The sequence below is a fragment of the Anabrus simplex genome, chromosome 2 (assembly GCF_040414725.1).
Source record: "Anabrus simplex isolate iqAnaSimp1 chromosome 2, ASM4041472v1, whole genome shotgun sequence".
NCBI lineage: Eukaryota > Metazoa > Arthropoda > Insecta > Orthoptera > Tettigoniidae > Anabrus > Anabrus simplex.
In genome coordinates, this window is record NC_090266.1 from 345818631 (window position 1) to 345839056 (window position 20426).

The 20426-nt window shown below is 38.2% G+C and overlaps 1 protein-coding gene across 6 annotated transcripts in view; it reads right to left on the reverse strand.

Moving 5' to 3' along the window:
• Positions 1 to 20426, reverse strand: part of LOC136862823 (metal cation symporter ZIP8) — a 920308-nt gene that overhangs the window by 19628 nt on the left and 880254 nt on the right. For all 6 annotated transcript variants that reach the window (XM_067139088.2, XM_067139087.2, XM_068225787.1 and 3 more), the window contains one exon: positions 8524 to 8713. In XM_067139088.2, coding sequence (XP_066995189.2) covers positions 8524 to 8713 — 190 coding nt within the window. The remainder of the gene's footprint in view (positions 1 to 8523; positions 8714 to 20426) is intronic.

Below are 20426 nucleotides of genomic sequence, written 5' to 3' on the forward strand. Positions count from 1 at the left end.
TCTTATGTTCTTGTATTTTCAACACGTTTCCAAGCATGATAATCAAAATTAAACAGGTTTTATTGGGCATATAAATGCATATTTAGGCTTTCTTAAGTTTTATGGCATATTTTGAACAAAATATCATTATAACAACATATTTTGGTAATTTTCATTTGAATTTCATTTTATAAAAATCAGAATAAGCTCTAGAAATTATTTTTCAGGACAGACTGGAATATACTACTGAAGAACCATTCTAAAGTAGTGTATGGAATGTTTCTAACAGGTAGGAGATATTGTTTGCTAGCTGAGTCAATTCCTGGAAACTGGGCTATTGTTTACACGGAAGCAGAGGTAATTCTGCAGTTATTTGTCATTGTTCTTATCTCTCTCTCCTTCGCCCTTCTCTCTTCCACCTTCAACACACTGAATGACCTTGGTCATTAGGGAGCTTCAGTCATTCAGTTCCTTTCAATATGCCTAAAATGAAAGTCTCAATTTGTGGAAAGTTGTGAAGTGTTGTTCGCAAGTTCAGTGAAAACGTATTCAGTACGGATGGAGTGATATTATTCTGTAAATTGTGTGAGGTAAAAGTTACTGGCAAAAAACGCTTCTCTGTGCAACAACACTGTAATACTGTAAAACATAAGAATTGTGTAACTAGATATTCTGCACTCAAAAATAGGCAACGTCTGCTATTTGAAACCCCGACATCAAGTTCACAGTGTTCACAATTTTCACAAGATCTCTGCAAGATAATGGTTTCGTCTGATATTCCTTTAAAGAAACTTAACAGCCGAAGCTTCAGACAGTTTCTTGAAAAATATACAAAGTATCCTGTTCCCAACAAATCTATTTTCAGGAAGGACTATCTGACCCCTTGTTATGAAGAGATGTTGGATATAATATGGCATGGCATGGGAGACAGTAAGATATGGGTTTCAATAGATGAGACCACAGATGTGGATGTGGATGGAAGATATGTAGCAAATGTGATCGTTGGCACGCTGAAGGAAGACTGGCCTGGAGATACGTTCCTCCTGACATGTGAAGTGCTAGAGAAGACAAACCATTCCACCATTGCAGTTCTCTTCGACAATTCAATAAATCTGTTGTGGTCAAACGGGGCAAAGAGAGAGCACATTTTTCTATTTGTAACTGACGCTGCTCCGTACAAGGACAGTTTGAAAAGTTCTCAGAATCACCGCTAGATGTCAGTGCTAGAGCAACTTCCCGCGCAACAATCGCACATCCTTTGTGAGTGAACACGTGGCGCGTCAGTGCTCTAGCTGCAGGAGTGTGGTAGTGACGACTCTTTGTTGTTGTTCCCGCGTAGTGATTTGTGAAAATGGAAAAACTGAGATTCGAGCAGTGATTAAATACTTTGTAAAGAGAGGTATGAAAGCAAAGGAAATTCATGCTGTCTTTCAGAACACACTGGGGGACTCTGCTCCTTCATTTTCAACTGTTGCCAAGTGGACCAGCGAGTTTAAATTTGGTCGGGAGAGCTTAGATGATGATCCGCGTAGTGGACGGCCAAAAAGTGTTACGACCCCAGAATTTATTGCAAAAGTGCATAAAATGGTCATGGAGGATCATCGACTGAAAGTGTGGGAGATTGCTGAAGCTGTAGGGATGTCTTCTGAATGGGTATATTACATTTTAACTGAAGAATTGGGTATGAAAAAATTATCCGCTAGATGGCTCTTGACATTGGACAATAAACGCACCAGATTGGAAATGTCCGAACAAAGTCTGGCCTGTTTACAGTGCAACTAAGAAGATTTTTTGCGCCGGTTTGTGACTACAGATGAAACTTGGGTCCACTACTATACCCCAGAGACAAAACAGCAGTCAAAGCAGTGGAAACATGCTGATTCACCACCACCACCACCACCAAAGAAATCAAAGGCAGTGCGTTCAGCCGGAAAAGTCATGGCCTCAGTTTTCTGGGATGCAAAAGGCATTCTGCTGATAGATTATCTTCCTACTGGCCAAACAATAACGGGGCAATACTATGCAAACCTCCTAGACCAACTACAGGAAAAGATACGCGAAACAAGGCCTGGTTTGGCAAGGAAAAAGGTCATCTTTCATCAGGACAACACTCCGCCACACACAAGTGTTATTGCCATGGCAAAACTTCATGAACTGGGGTACGAATTGTTGCCACATCCACCTTATTCACCTGATTTGGCACCATCAGACTTTCGTCTATTCCCCAAGCTGAAAATTTTCCTCAGTGGACGGAGATTTTCTACAAGAGAAGAACTGACAGCCGAATTGGAGAGGTATTTTGCAGGCCTGGAGGAATCTCATTTTCGAGATGGGATCAAGGCATTGGAATATCGCTGGACCAAATGCATTAGTCTACAGGGAGACTATGTTGAAAAATAAAAGCAGTTCCACCATGGTAAGATACTTAATTCTAGTACATTCCGAGAACTTTTCAAACCACCTATGTATAAGGTGAAGGCAACCAAGGGACTTAAAATGCTATACACGAAAATGATACATGTGACATGTCTTACACATGCCTTGCATAGGGCAGCTGAAGAAGTTAGAAGTAGCTACCCTGAAGTTGATAAATTAATATTGAACTGTAAGAATGTGTTTGTCAAACCTCCACTTCGCCTTCAGAAATTTCAACGAGAAGCACCTTCACTACCCCTACCTCCCCAGCCAGTTATAACGCGATGGTGGACTTGGCTTGATGCCGCAGTGTACTGTTGCAACAACTTAGATGTCGTGGAGAAGATCGTGAAGTCTTTTGATCCTGCTGAATCGTCCTCCATAAAAACCACTCAAGATTTATTTTCAAGCACTAGTTTAAAAGCGGAACTGACTTACATAAAGTCCAATTTTAATTCTTTATCTGGAGCAATCACGCAACTGGAAGTTTCAGGTGCAGAATTAAGCAATGCACTGGATGTTGTAAAGTGCATTGAACAGGAATTAAAGCATGCAAAAGGAACAATAGCATCTAAGGTGTGTAGAAAATATACTGGAAAAAAATAGCGGACTTATGTACCTGCGTGGAATAAGTGACATTCTTTCTGGAAACCCTTCATCTGCAGATTTCCGGGAATTGTCTCCAAGTGATTTAACTCTATTCAAGTACGCTCCTGTTACATCATGCGATGTCGAAAGAAGTTTTTCTCGCTACAAGACAATACTCAACAACAACAGGAGGGGATTCTCATTCAACAATCTTAAGATGCATGTGGTCATAAATTGCAACAATTCTGATAATGGAGACTAGATCAGGTATGAACGTTTAATTCAAATAACATATGTTTTGTGTATAAATTAAAACTGATTGAATATTGAACAGTGAAAGTAACTATAGTGTTTATGTCTTCCACAGAGTCAGTCCTTGCCTAGGAGTATGCAGTGTAACCTTAACGAGTTCATGAAATATTAATTCTTTTAGTTGATTTTGGGTTAAAGATTTCGAAGAATTAAAACTTTTTAAACTCTAAATTAATTGCAGTCTGTAGCAATCATGATAAAAATGTTTCTATGTAACTTAGATGCTATTCATTAAGTCATATTTTGAATTTTATAGGTCATATTTTTATGTTTTTAGGTCATAAATGCATATATATTTCATACATTTTTAGGTCGTAGAAATCCGCCCCCTAGTCGTAAGTATAGCCTACATTAGGCATTTCTGGAAATTGTTGTTTGCCGGGCTGAATGGCTCAAACGGTTAAGGCGCTGGCTTTCTGACCCCAACTTGGCAGGTTCTATCCTAGCTCAGTGGGACTAAATTCCGGCACCTCGGCGTCTCCGAAAACCGTAAAAGATTAGTTAGTGGGACGTAAAACAAATAACATTATTATTATTATTATTATTATTATTATTATTATTAAATTGTTGTTTATATTCTACCCTCTTATTTTATTTCAGCAGGATAATTTGATAACCAAGGAATAAATAAATAAATAAATAAATAAATAAATAAATAAATAAATAAATAAATAAATAAATAATATATTCGTAAATAAATAAAAATAAAAATGACTGGCTTTGCGGCCATGGTGATATGGCCAAGGTTGCAAGATTATATCTTCGCTGGAAAGGCAAAGTATCCAAGCGACAAACTATGAATTTTACAGGAGAGAATAGAAACGATTAGCAAGTTGAATACAGTGAAACCCCTCTAAATTGGACACTTACAGTTCGTTAAAAATGTGTCCAATATAGTGGGGTGTCCAATCTACAGGGCAGGTGTACAGTACTTCAAAAGTACACTGACAGTCTAGAAAAGTAAAACCTCTGAGCTAGTGTGTACTGAATTGAAATGGCGTGTGGCTTTTAGTGCCGGGAGTGTCGGAGGACATGTTCGGCTCGCCAGGTGCAAGTCTTTTGATTGACGCCCTTTAGCGACCTGCGCGTCGTGATGAGGATGAAATGATGATGAAGCAAAATTAACCAATGATGGTTAGAATTCCCGACCCTGCCGGGAATCGAACCTGGAACCCCTGTGACCAAAGGTCAGCATGCTAACCATTTAGCCATGGAGCCAGACTAGTGTGTACTGTATATACATAATAAAATCAGTGGTTCTTTGAATTTATATACAGTACACTGATTTTCATGCCTACTAATACTTAGAAAACAAAGCACGCACTAATTTCTTATGTTTTATTTTACATTTTGTACTGTACAGTACTCGGCTTTCATTGCTTAGCGAAAAAATTACTCAGGAGATTGTTTTGTTTTTCCACTTTTGTACATGCTCATTCTGATTCAGTTTTCCTACATAATCCAAATGGAATTTCAATAATTTGTAGTTGGTTATACTCGAACGCATAACGTTCCATTGACAGCTTTTTGATAAGTAGGTGGCTCCTAGGGGACTGAAAATGTTTTTTCTTCTTCTTCTTCTCCTTCTGAAGACACTCTTTCTTCTGAGGAAATAATTTTTTGTAACAATCCGTCAGTTGTTCCAGGAATATCATCGTGGATTTCCAACTCTTTATTCACTGCGAAGGACTTCAGGGAGACATCTTAATTCTTCAGTTAACACATTTCACAATATTGTTTCTTTAGACATGTCCATCCAATCACCACGGATCCAGAAAATGGCGTCGAGGACCGTGACGCTCCGTATAAATTTGATTGCATTGTTACACTTATCAGCCAAATTACCGGAAGACACACCGTCTTAACATTATAGTTCTTAAATGCTCTTGGACAGGCTGCATTCCAATGACAATGTTAAAAATGCTTGCACTAAACCATTTCAAAAGAGCAAAATAATTTTGAACCTGTTCAAACTGTCAATTAAAGGCTGTTCAATGTCCAGAGTTGAGAGGTGTCCAATATACACAGGATTTTAAACACGTAAGTGTATAGGGAATTAAACGGTGCATTCAGTCTATGTCCAATCAATAGGGGTGTCCAGGTTATAGGGGTGTCTCATGTTTGTCCTCTTGTTGCCGCAAACCAGTTTAGAATTTTCAGTGGCATAATTAACTTCGTGCACGAACAGTAGGAATATGTATTGACAATGAACCAATTTGTTTACCCACTGAGCGTACTTGCTCATTAAAGTCTGTCACAAGAAGCAACCCTTTCTCTTCCATTCCCACCCCACTTCTGCATTCCACTAGTATACTAGCTGTCAATCAACATGCGATAGGTCTGCCAGTAGGCTTTGCCTTATGTTTTAAGTGCCAAATTGATTTGAAGCAGTTATAAAATGTGTACCACAGCAATGAACAACAACAGTCATGAACAATCAAACTGACTCATCTCACGAACCCTCCAGAATTAAAACTTGTCCCTTACAATAATATGTACGCAAATCACAAGATTCTAACTCAGGCACTTAAGTTGTAACGACTGGTGCTTACGATATTTTGCCAAAATATGCAGTGGAGTCCAATTGACGTATAAACATTGTAATATCAATTTTGACAAAAATGTTGCTTACGATATACTTTGCCTTTCCAGGGACGATATCCTAAGAGACCTGGCCAACCTGTACAAGAGCTTAAAAATGCAAAGGAGTGTCAGCAGATGCAGAATTACTAGCATGTTAATAAAGATCTTATAGAGAAAATATCTGGGTTTCAAAGGTATCTTCAAAATAGCAGTAGTACAAGGGTAAGACAGAACTTAAGTTTCCCTATTTTATTGCTCAGAAATAAAGAAATGGAACTCACTCTAACTTATGTATCTGATAGTTAGTGGTCATGCCAATGGATTGTGCACAGGTGCACAAGTCAGTACACTAGAACCTTGGCACAGCAACAGTTTAAAATGATGTTACAGAATGAATGGTAACGGGAGGAGGTCCATGTAGTCATCTGTTTTCTACAGGCAAAAGCATGAAACTATCAACATTCACAGGAGGATTGTGTCTGTATACAGAGTGAAAGTGATGTCTGCCCAACAAGTGTAGAAATGATGCCTTGAATTTGTGGAGGCTTGAAACACCATTAAAGGCAGAGTGCAAAGGGTATGTCAATAAACATCAGATGCATTCCTTAATGTGACTGTGAAACAGTACAGGAGAACTGATATGAAACACTGAATCAGTTAGAGGTGTTAAGTGAACACAACACCACTTACTATCATCAAGGAAGGGAGACATTCATTTTATGCTATGTCAAATGCTTGAATAATTTTGGTGATTATGTTGAAAAATTAAGTAGTGATGCCAGAATAAAGCAACGTTATTTATCTTGATCTGTCTTTACCAGTTCATACTAAACATTCAGGAATGTTACACTTGTAGAAATAATAACAATTATCCTGCGACAGGACGTAGTCCTCCCATCTGTACATGATGATGGTGCTGGTGCAGTTGCTGTTGAGTAGAACAAGGCAATATATTACCACTAATTACTTTATAATTGTAAGCAAAAGATAATATTTGAATATTTAAGGCTCAAAAGTTACACAAATGACTAAGCTCCACATCTGCACTCAACTCTTTTATTATTATAGACTATAAATCTCATTGTTGAATCCATATTGGCGATTAAACTTCTTACAAAATTGTACAAAACTATTTTAATCCTCCTAGCCAATACTATATACTTTTACGTCCAGTTAAGACGAAAGTTCACACATAAATAGACATGTTTTGACCCGGCACTGGGTCATCCTCAGTACGACATGTATGATGCATTAAAACATAGGAAACACACAAAATGTTAGTTAGTTAACAAGTTTTTAAAAAGCATGATGAAGGTTAAAAAAAACTGTGAAATGTTGATTGTTAAAACAGTCTTGAGCTGGAAGTCTTTCTGTTTCAATGCTTTTTGTTGTCCTTTGGTGTGGTTCAACTGGTATCTGTATTCTGTTAGCTTAGTTTTTGTGTTTTTGCTCATGTTGTAGAATTTTTAGATCTTGATCTATTGAAGTATAATTGTGATCATAGTCTTTGTGATGGTTACTCATGGCAGAGAAACAATTATATTTTAAAGTGTTGCGGTGTCCTGTATATCTTATGAGGAATTTCTTACCAGTTTGTCCGATGTAACTTGACCTGCATCCCTGACATTCCGCTTTATATATCCAAGAATTTGTGTATGTATGAGTGTTAAATATTATACTACAATAGATCAAGATCTAAAAATTCCACAACGTGAACAAAAAGGTCCACTACTTGATATTTTAAAGAATTTTTACATCAGTATAGATCAATATAGGAACCCAGCCCTCAATTTAAATGAGACAAATTTTTTTAAAAAGAACATAATATAGGAAACAGTTATTCCAATCATTTGTAGTAAAAGACAGGAACATAAGAACTCACAATTATTACACTCGGTTTCAGTCACCGCCCCCAATATTCCGCAAACTCCCATTCTCCCGCAAGCCCTGCCCCATTTCCCCACTTCACTTCCTTGCAGCAACAAGTCTTGCGTCTCGACTGCGGGAGCAAGTCAGTTGAGAGCTGGACTCCATCATCAGAGAACACAGGTGATAAGGACAGGGCACGTAATGTAAGTTAATTTTTGTTCTTCATAACTTAATCTAAATGTTGTTCCTCTTAGTCACCACTTTTCAACCTTAATATGATTTGTATTATCCATTTTACAGACTAAAATCATACGGTTCAACTTCAATAATGCTTATGTATATCAGCCCAGGTTGGAACACAAAAACTAAGCTAACAGAATACAGATACCAGTTGAACCACACCAAAGGACAACAAAAAGCATTGAAACAGAAAGACTTCCAACTCAAGACTGTTTTAATGATCAACATTTCACAGTTATTTAACTTTCATCATGCTTTTTTAAAACTTTTTAACTAACATTTCATTTTGTGTGTTTCTTATGTTTTTAATGCATCATACATTTTTTACTGAGGATGACCCAATGCTGGGTCGAAACATGTCTATTTATGTGTGAACTTTCGTCTTAATTGGACGTAAAAATATATAGTATTGACCAGGACGATTAAAATAGTTTCGTACAATTTTGTAACAACTCTTTTATGCAGGTAAGTATACTTCTCATAATATATTTGAATATATTAGTAAAATGAGAATCATATATTTGAATCTTCACTGACCTAATTCATGGGGAAACTCCTCACAGGCTATTGCAATACTGATAGTCAGTCCGGTTGTTAGCTTTTTTGAGAAGCCAGCTCCAATAGACATGCCGTCGACAAAGTTGTGAAGACCATCTCCTAATATGATCATCCATGCGACGGGAGTTAGTCCTCCCATCTGGACATGATGATGGTGCTGGTGCAGTTGCTGTTGAGCAGAACAAGACAATATATTACCAATTCAGTATGTTTCAGAATGACATTGATTATATCAAGTTGCTTTATACTTGCTTCCTTCAGCTTAGTATAAGTATAGCAAATGATGTGGGTACAAGTCTACTTGAAATATGATGAGTAGTGAATTTTCAAAATTTGTAGTGGCTTGTTCTCAAGTGTAATTGTTTCCAAGTAAATAGGGCTGAAAATATGACTGCCCCATTCCTCTGCTGTCTGGATAGATACATTAACCAGTTCTGCCAGGACAATTAACATATTGTACGAGAGAGATACACACATGCACACACAGCTCTTTTATGTTGAAATTGAATGCCTTTGGAGACATCTATGAGTCAATGACTAATTTTTTAGAAACCTCTTCACAAAAGCTAGAGTGCTCCCCACCAGCTAATGTCATAAATAGACTAATTTATTTTAAACTAAGAAATCCTCTAAAGACATTTCTAAAATGGGAGTTAGTCAAATTGTGATCGTGACTGTAATTGAGTTCCCATTTATGTGGGTGGGATTGATGTGTATATAGATTATAATTATGCACACATTATGCGCCATAGTCAATTATATTGTGCAGTAATTTTCAAAAAGTAATGTTCACTCACTAAGTAAAAGAAAAAATAGGTAACTGGTGACTTTTGGTAAGAGATTATGGAGCTGTACATGCCCAAGAAGTAACTGTACATGCCTAAGAAGTATAAACTAGAATCCCAAAAACAGAGCTTCTGATGCGTGATGACAATTCGTGCCTTCTATGAACGCTTGCTGAAGGACCTTTTAGAACAATAAAATAACAAAACAGAATTAGTGTGTCAAATATTTCAATATTTAGCCTACTTTATATTCATTAAGAATTTACTTTTGAGAAGTGCAAAAGGTTTCAGAGTACATACATCAGTAAAATCCACCAAAATTGTAACTGTATACAGAGAATGTGTGTTTGTCCATAAAGTAGACTATTATGGAGAACATCTAGAAATAAATGTATTAACAGCTTTAATTAAAAATTTTGCATGAAAATATACAAACTTTTTGATGGGTGTAACTAAAGTCATGTGCTTACTTTTATGAGATAGGTCCATGATTATAGTCTTTCCTTCAGTCATCATACTGAATGTATGTACAAAGTTTCAGCTATGTAGCTCAAGTAGTTATTTATCTATTAAATTAAAAGTATCAGAAAAATAAATGTGCAGGGAAATGGACTTCAAATTGGACATTGATTTTACCTAAGGTTGTGGCATAACCTGATGTGTTTAATGCATTCCATCCCCATTATCATCTTTGTCCAGAAGTTCTTCATCCTCCTTCTTCCTCTTTGTATTTTTTTCTTCTGGTTCTTGCCTCCTTGGAACTCTCCTTGTACATTCTATCTGACTCAGAGACTCTTCTTCTGTCAATAGCAGTGAGTGCATGCTTCATGTTGTACCCTGATTCCATGCCTAGCAGCTCCAGAACCATACATCTGTGTGATATCCCTTAATAAAACATATCACTGCATCTAGAACTCCTATGTTTAGTGTCTGTACACCCACAAAAACTGTTTTAAGAACACTGCCCCAGATACAATGATTAAAGTACTCGTTGGGATTTTGAGTCTGTCCATGAAGGAATCCTCCAGTAATTTTGGATTGCTTAGATCCCTGAAAATAGCCTTTATTGCCTCAACAGAATGAGGCAAGGAATGCTTATGCTCATATTCAGTACCATTTGCTTTTGCTTTCTGGAACTTGCACCGTGAATCAGGACCGCTAGTATAAAGGGCATGGCAGGGATGTTCATCAGTTGATGATTTGTGTATAAGATTAGCCCATACAGATTTTCTCATAGCAACTAGGTTTCTCTCCTTCCTCCTAATGGCCATTCCATAATATTTCTCTAGTAGGTCCATCAGTGAGGCAACCCCTTGCACTCAGGTACTTCCCACCACAAAGCTTCTGGTCTTTTTGCAGCTTCCTCAGTCTAGTGCCTAACCTCTTCTGCAAATACCATTTACCACTTCTGCTTTGGAAATTACCTCTACTGCACCAAAATATCTTAGGAAATCATTATCATCATCATCATCATCATCATCATCATCATCATCATCATCATCATCATCATCATCATTATTTCTTTGCTCCAGGAAATATTAGGAAGTTTATGAAGGTATATTATGAAGGTTGATTACATTTGACATTTAAAGGGATGTGGCAGAGCTCTGCAGGCATTTAAGAATAGGGCTGTAAAGGGTCAAAAACAATTAATAATATGTACTTCACATATATGGCTGGATTCAGGGAGAAATGGGGAATGATATAGGAGGAAAAAAAAAAAATTAAAAAAAAAAATACAGTACACTTCGGTCTGCTAAGATCAGGCGAAAAGTCAAGATTACTTCACGTCTTCCTAAGTTTCTTCTGAAGCCAAATTGATCTTCTCAAAACTCAGTTTCAACTTGTCTTTCCATTCTTCTGTAAGTAGTATGTGTAAAAATTTTATACCATATGCAGTATTGAAAATTGGGGTGCGCATAAGGTTCAATGTCACATAACATTCGAGTGCAAACTTGAATCCATTGTTCACTGGCAACATCATTGAAATTCCTTACATCATGATGCGTTGTTGTAATTCTCAGCTTCATTACATTTTTGTTGGCCTATTAGTGTGTAGTGTGTTTGCATTAGATAGTCACGAAATGGAAAGCAAGCAGAGAAGAACATCATATGATGCCACTTTCAAGCGTAAAGTACTTCATTATGCTGAAAAATATGGTAACACGAGGGCGGAACGAGAGCTCAGTACAGCTGAGAGTAACATTCGATTATGGAAGAAACAGCAATTGTCATTATTTGCAACCACCACTACTAGATAGAAATTCACTGGCCCTCACAAAGGAAGACATCCTGATGTTGAAGTAAAGGTTTTGGAATTCATCTGTGAAAGGAGGAAGAATGGGCCACCTGCGATTAGTGACACCATAAGAAACAAAACAAATGAGGTGACTGCAGTTCTTAATACACCAAGGCAAGAGTTTAAGGCTAGTTGTGGAAGGGTTGATCATTTTATGAAATGGGAAGGCTTATCTCTATGACGCCATACAACAATATGCCAAAAGCTTCCACAGGATTTAAAGAAAAACTTCAAGAATTTCAGCGGTATGTTATCACACTTCAGAAACAGAAGAATTTTTCGATGGGCCAAATAAGCAACGCTGATGAGATGCCAATTTGGTTTGCTATGCCACTAATTACATGATTGATGAGAAGGGGATAAAAGAAGTTACTATCAAAACATCAGGGTGTGAAAAAACAGCGCATAACTGTAATGCTGGCAATCACAGCAGATGGACGCAAACTTCCCCGTTTCTTAATCTCCAAGCGGAAAACAAGCCCCAAGAACCCTCAAAATGAAAAGTTGTTCCCTGATGACATCATTGTTTGAAATCAAGAGAAGGGATGGATGAATGAAACTTAAATCCTTGACTGGCACCGAAACATATGGGATCTCCGTCCCGGTGGGCTTTCTAAACTACCATCAATGTTTGTCTTGATGCATTTCATGGCCATCTCACTGATGACATAAAACAGAAGATCCACAGCCTAGCCAGTGACCTCGTTATTATTCCTTGAGGAGTGACTTCTGTGTTACAACCCCTGGACGTTTTTATAAATAAACCTTTCAGAGGTTACGTTCAGGAACAGTACAAAAAATGGTTTCGCGAACCAAACCATGAACTCACTCTGACAGGAAAAATTAAGCGTGCTTCACCCCACATTATTACACACTAGATTTCGTCTGTCTGGTAAAGCATCGAAGCATGAATGATCGTAAAATCATTCCTCAAAAGCTGCGCTTCAAATACTCTGGATGGCAGCGGAGATGATGTGCTCTGGAACGACACCAAGGATGATGGAGAAAGAGGAAATGAATCTGTTTCTGATGTAGACTCCTCCGAGGATACCAGTAATGATGACATTAGTGAATAATGATGAGTAATGTCTGTAATTTACGGTATGTTTGTTTGCATGTCATGTAGGTAAACAAGTTAGGTGTTCTTTTTTAACAATGACTGTGTCACTTAACAATGGGCCAATTAAAGTTTTTTGTTGGTTTGATAGTTCATGTATACATCCATTGTTGTGTAAAATAAATTTACCACACCAGCAATGCGCCAAAAAACTCCTTTTTTTTGTGATTTTTTTAAAATTTTGGTGTGCGTTACATTTGATGGCTCATTAGATAAGTATAAATATGGTACTAAACTAATGGTGCAGTAGTTTTCACACTTTTCAGCACCTGATTTTTTGGGAATAGGTATAACAACATTCTGCCTAAAATTGGATGGCACTTCTCCCATCTTCCACAATAAATGGAATAACCTCCCCAGGCAGGTTTCTTCTAAGGGAATCAGTAATTATGAGGGTATGTCATCAATTCCAGGTGCCTTGTTCCTATTTAGGTCTCTCAAAGCTCTGTCAAATTCTGACCTCAAAATTGGATCTCCCATTTTATCAGCATCAACAGCCTCTTCTTGTTCCAGAACCATGTCATCTACTTTACTTTGATACAACTGTTGCATATGTTCCTGCCATCTTTCTGCCTTGCCTTCTTTCCCTAGATATAGTTTTCCATCTGAGCTCTTAATATTCATATACCTAGTTTTCCTTTCTCCAAAGGCTTCCTTGATTTTTCCCGTATGCAGCATCTACATTTCCTAAGGCCATACAACCTTCGACATCCTTGCACTTCTCTTTCAACCATTTCTTCCTTAGCCATCTTGCACTTTCTGTCTATGAACAAGGGGAGTGTATATGCAAGGACTTAGAGAAGGCAGAAGTATTCAGTCAGCAGTACGTAAAGATAGCTGGATATAAAGATAATGTCCAGATAGAGGAGGCGAGTATTACTAGCAAAATACTTTAATTTATCTATGATAATAAAGACATTTATAAAAAGAAACAAAAGTTGAAAGCTACAAAGGCAGCTGGGATTGATTAGATTTCTAGGGTTATATTAAAGGCTATGAGTTGGGATATAGTGCCATTTCTGAAATACTTATTTAATGACTGTTTGCATGAAGAAGTTATAACAAATGAATAGAGAGTTGCAATGGTAGCCCCAGTATACAAGGGAAAGGGTGACAAACATAAAGCAGATAATTACATGCCAGTCAGCTTGACACATGTTGTTTGTAAGAGCTGGGAAAGCATTCTTTCTGATTATATCAGACACATTTGCAAAATTACTGAGTGGTTTGATAGAAGGCACTTCAAATTTAGGAAAGGCTATTCCAGTGAAGCTCAACTTGTAGGTTTCCAACAGATATAGCAGATATTTTAGATTCATGAGGTCAAATGGAATGTATCGCTATTGATCTAACCAAGACTTTTGATAGAGTAGAGCATGGGAGATTACTGACAAAAATCAGGGTTATCGGACTAGTCAAAATAGTGGTTAAATGCGTGGCTACATTTCTAGAAAATAGAATTTAGAGAATTAGAGTAGGTGAAGCATTATCCGATCCTGTAATAATTAACCCGGTCTAGGAAGCCAAGAATAATGGCCGAGAGGATTCGTCGTGCTGACCACACGACACCTCGTGATCTTCAGGCCTTCGTGCTGAGCAGCGGTCGCTTGGTAGGCCAAGGCCCTTCAAGGGCTGTAGTGCCATGGGGTTTGGTTTGGTTTTTTTTTTTGTAATAATTAACAGGGAGTGGGGTCCCGCAGGGCAGTATAATTGGACCTTTATGTTTTCTTATATATATATGTACGTATGTTTGTTGGGTATTCAGCCTGAAGGTTGGTTGGATCCTCAACAGGTTCACCATTAGCTGTCATGGATGGCCTAGGTGTCACTGAAGAGGCATACTAGGGAAATGAGGAGTGAGGTAGTTTCCCGTTGCTTTCCTCAATATATATATATATATATATATATAAATTATATGAGTAAAGAACTGGAATCACAGGTAAGGCTATTTGCAGAATATATTATACTGTATAGAGCAGTAAATAAGTTGCAGGGTTGTGAGCAACTGCACGGGGACTTAAACAATGTTGTGAAATGGACAGCAGACAACGGTATGAATGTAAATGGGATGAAGAGACAAGGTGTAATAAATTTCATCAAGAGTAAAAGTTCTCTCAGTTTTAATTATTGTGTTAATGGGGTGATAGTACCTCATGGGAGAACACTGTAAGTACCAAGGTGTAAATTATAAAGGAATGATTTTCATTGGGGTAATCATATTAACGAAGTTGTTAAGAAAGGTTACAGATCTCTGCACAAGATTACAAGATTATTTAGGGGTTGTAATAAGGATGTAAAGGAGAGGGTGTATAACTTAACCCTGGAATGCTTACCTGTTTCTGCTACTCACGAACGCTTACTTGGGGTGATGCGTCACCACATTAGTTTCTTCCCTGTTTCTCAGGTATATGGACATATTTTGTTCTATGCACTTGCATATAATTTACACAGAACCTATAGAGCAGTAGGATATGATGCGTGAAGTTAAATAGAAATCACGAATACAATCAATACACTAGAAAGTGTACTTCGTTTTAATCTACTAAAATCCACACCTGCAAAATTCTTAATACTTCAACTAGTATTAGGCACCCTAAAAAAGGTACCATGCCCATAAACTCTAATTATGGTAACTATAATACTATATACCAAAGCATACTGAAACACAATATTGGGAAATAGCAATCTGAAATTCAAGGGACAAAAGACACAAATGGCTCTACTCCTTTCACAGTTTCCTTGCACGCAAGTCCTGCATTCTAAATGTACCTCTGGTAAACTGAACAAAAGTCACATTTTCATCAGTAAACGAATTATTTGTTACCACACATGACCATTCCTCCCCTTCAGAACTGTCCCAGGAATGTCAGTTTCACCGTCAGAATCCTCTGACGCGCTAATTTCAGTAGGATTATCGGAATCCACCTCAACATAATCTTCTGACTCACTTTCCTGAAATTCACCGTCATTTTCACCTTCACTTTCTTCATCAACTATGGCGAGAACCTTATCAGTAAAGTTAGTGTCCGTCACACTAATTTCCATTATAAAAACGGCTATTACTTCTAATGCGGTGAACAATATATCGCATACGTAAATGCTTACCGGAGTGGCTTGTAACCCCACCACACGTCTCGATTCAGTTACACTCAGCGTATGCCTACGCAACATTTATGGTGTCACTCAGCTTGCCTTTATTAGAGACTACTGAGAAAGGAAGAGACCAATGCACAAGCGCAGCCACACAAAACACAATAAAAGAACACGGTGGGGTGGCGCGTCACCCCGGTAAGCGTTCTAGGGTTAAGACTCTGGTAGGACCACAGTGTGTGGAACACTCACAAGGACTACGTGATACGAAGACTGGAAAAAATTCAGAGGAGTGCAGCACCATTTGTTCTGTGTGATTTCTGACAAAGGAATAGTGTTACAAAAATGGTGCAAAGTTTGGACTGGGAAGACTTGGGAGTAAGGAGACGAAATGCTCGACAATGTGGTATATTTTGAACTGTTAGTGGAGAGTTGGCCTGGAATGGCATAAGTAGACAAATAAGCTTGAGCGGAACTTTTAAAAGTAGGAAAGATCATAATATGAAGATAAAGTTGGAATTCATAAGTACAAATTGGGGCAAATATTCATTTCTAGGATGAGGATTAATGGATTGGAATAAGTTACCAAGGGAAATGTTCAACAAATTTCTATGTTCTTTGAAAATGCTTAAGAAACTCTAGGTAAACAATTGATAGGAAATCTGCCACCTGGGCTGCAGCCCTAAATGCAGATCACTGATTGATTGATTGATTGATTGATTGATTGATTGATTGATTCATTGATTGATCGATCTACTTCATTCCTTAATCACCTGTGTTCTTTTCTGCCCTCCTAATTTTTTGCATTCTTATACCGGTAGTTCCATCGTTCATCAGTCAAGTCTAGTATCTCTTGAGATATTCATTGATTCTTAGTTGATCTTTCCTTTCTTTCTAGCCTCAATCTTCACTAATGTCCATTCTTCCTCTGTTGTGTTTTATTTGGCCTTTTCATTTAGTCGTTTTTCAAAATTTTCCTTCAAACTCCCACACTCATTTCATTCAACTTGTCTAGATACCATCTCATTGCATTCCTTCCTTTTTCAGTTTCTTCAACTTCAGATGGCATCATTTTCATGACAAAGAAGTTGTGGTCAGAGTTCATGTCTGCTCCTGGGAAAGTCTTGCAATCCAGCACCTGGTTTCTGAATCTCTGCCTAATCATAATGAAGTCTATTTGATAACTTCAAGTGTCTCCAGGTCTCGTCAACATATACAACTGTCGTTTGTGGTGTTTTAACCTAGTATTAGCAAGGACTAAATTATGATCATTGCAGAATTCAACCAGCCATTTTCCTCTTTCATTCCTTTGTCCCAATCCGAATTCTTCTACTGCATTACCTTCTCTTCCTTGGCCTACCACTGCATTCAGTCTCCCATCACAAATACCCATCACCTTTTACATATTGTATTGAATCATCTATATCTTCATATATTATTTTGATTTCTTCATCATCTGCTGAACTACTAGGTATATAGACCTGCACTGTTGCGCTGGGCACTGGCTTGGTGTCTGTATTGACAACAGTAATACTTTCACTATGCTGGTCGTAGTAGCTTACCTGCTGCTCTAATTTCTTATTCATTATTAAACCAACTCCTGCATTTCCCCTGTCTGATTTTGTGTTTATTATTCTATAGTTGCTTGACTAAAAATCCTGTTCTTCCTGCCAATGTACTTCACTTATACCAACTACATCTAACTTTAGTCTGTCCATTTCCCTGTTCAGATTCTCTCACCTACCACAACGATTCAAACTTCTAACATTCCACGCCCCAACCCACAGAATTTCAGTATCCATCTTCCAGTTGATTACCCCCTCTCATGTAGTCCCTACTCGGAGATCCGAATGAGGAACTATTTTACCTCTGGAATATTTTACCCACGTGGAAACCATCATCAGTACATCATTCATGCAGAGAGAGCTGCTTATCCTCGGGAGTTAGTTAGACCTGTAGTTTCCCATTGTTTTCATCCGTGCAGCAGTATCAACACAGCTAAGCCATGTTAAGTATTATTACAAGGCCATATCAGGCAATCATCTAGACTGTTACGCTTGCAAGTTCCGAAAGGCTGCTAACCCTCTTTCGATGAACCATTCCTTAGTCTGGTCTCTCGACAGATACTCATCCGATATGGTTGTGGCTCAGCTATCTGCTTCACTGGGATGCGCAAGCCTTCCCACCGCAGCAAGGTCATATGATTCGCAGGGGAGGACAGCGACAGGTTAAAATGCAGAAAGGCAGAAAAACTGAAATTGCTGTTAATTATTATATTAACTAATTATTGTAGAAAAATATAAATGTAATTTTTAACATGTATTTCAGATGCCATTATTACATAATTAATTCCTCTTTTGAGTAGTAGAGCAATAGGAATGTTCAGACCCCAGGTTTGATTCACGGTCAGGCTGAAAATTTTTATCATGTCTGATTAAATTCTCTGGCTCGGGGACTGAGGTTTGCTTCATCTTAATTCACACTCCTTCATCTACACGTCACACACCACACGACCAACCACCACAGGAACACTCAATAATGAATACATCCCTCCACATAATATTGGTGTCATGAAAGGCATCTGGACGTAAAACTGAGCTTAGGTAATCTTCATACAGTGCTGATCTCAAAAAATTGGGAAAAGGCCAGGAGGAATAAGTAGAGTAATAGAAAAGTCTTTTTTAACCGCAAAGTTGGTAACGAAGAGAAGACATCATGTTTTCCTCTCCACAAGACGGTTACTGGGGGTAGGCATTCAAAAACAGTTGAAAACTCTCTGATGAGCTCATTGATATAAATAATGAATTGCAATATGATAATGCTAGATTAATAAATAATGATAAATCCAGCAGGTAGTAAAGTTGTTATCATACTTGTTTGATAATAAAAACCGCTGGGCTGAGTGGCTTAGACGGTTGAGGCGCTGGCCTTCTGGCCCCAACCTGGCAGGTTCGATCCTGGCTCAGTCGTGTGATATTTGAAAGTGCTCAAATACATCAGCCCTCGTGTCTGTAGATTGACTGGAACGTAAAAGAACTCCTGCGAGACTAAATTCCGACACCTCGGCATCTCCGAAAACCGTAAAAGTAGTTAGTGGGACGTAAAGCAAATAACATTATTTATTATTAATAATAAAAACCAGTTTATTTTTGAAAAACCTGGTGACTGGGCTACGTGTATCATAATCCCCATTTCCAGAAAATAAAGGAGTCAGCAACATGCTCCAACTACTGCCCTGTCCATCTTCTGTCACACATAATTAAAATCTTTGAAAGGATCCTCGATGGGCAGCTGTGTGATATTTTCCAAACCACATTCAAGCAAAGTGGCTTTGTCAGAGGAACTGGAGCAATTGATGCAAATTTTGTCACTCGTATAGATATATTCTTTTTGCTAGCAGTTTAACATTGCACTAACACATCAAAGATTTTTGGTGATGGAAGGATGGGATTGGGAAGGCAGTGCAGCCTTGGCCTTCATTAAGGTGCAGCCCAACATTTGCCTGGTGTGAAAATAGGAAACCATGAAAAATCATATTTAAGGCAGTCGACTGTTGGATTCGAACCCACCATCTCCTGAATGCAATGTTTGCTTGTTGAAAGGTGCTGGGAAAAGAGGAAGACATAGCATATGGCATTCCTCAACTTTGAGAAAGCCTTTGATCGTTTTCCACACCAACTGATCATAGTGTACCAGAGCTACTTGTAAACTATGTCTGAATGCTTTACATAGCACTTGCAGTCAAGTGAGATGTGCTGCAGGTATTTCAAACAGCTTCCTCGTAAAAGTTGGTCTACATCAAGGATCAGCAGTGTCACTCCTCCTCTTCAACCTTGTTATGGACACAATCTCTCAAGTTCTGCAATGTGAAGTTCCATGGATCTTTCTTTCTCTATGATGAATATGTCAAGTTCTCAAGCACCACCAAGAAAAATATTCAGTGTGAGGTTCAAGCTTGGCATGACCTCCTTGGCTGATTTGGTCTTCACCTTAATATCAGCAGATACCAGCAACATTCAAGTGAACGGGGACAGTTTGACAATGGCTACTACATTTAGATATTTAGGGTCGAGCTTACATGTTGATGGAGATATCTGTGGTGAGGTGCGATCAAGGGTAAATGTGGGCTGTCTGTGCGGGTCTGTCTGTGTTGTTCTGTCACAGGAAAATCCCAGTCCACCTGAAGTCCAAAATATGTTGTACAGTAATTCACCCAGTTGCGCTGGATTGACCAGCACTAAGAGTGCTGAGAACCAGTTCCATGTTAATGGATTTGTGAATGTTGCCCTGGACATTGGACTTTACTTGCCTTGACCTTATCACCAGTGATGACATAAAACAGAAGAATGCTGTTGTACCCATCCAAGAAAGACTTCAAGAAAGTCGCCTTTGGTGGTACAGTAGCACTTCTATCATAGCCAATATCTCGCACAACTTGAAAGTTGATGAGCATCGACCAAGGGGCTGACTGAAACAGCATTATTGCTTACTAAACTACATTGCCAAAGTCAATACAGAACCATTAGAAAGTTCATTAGTTGTAAAACAGCACTGGCAAGTCACCATAAACAAAGACCTAGGGAAAATAATT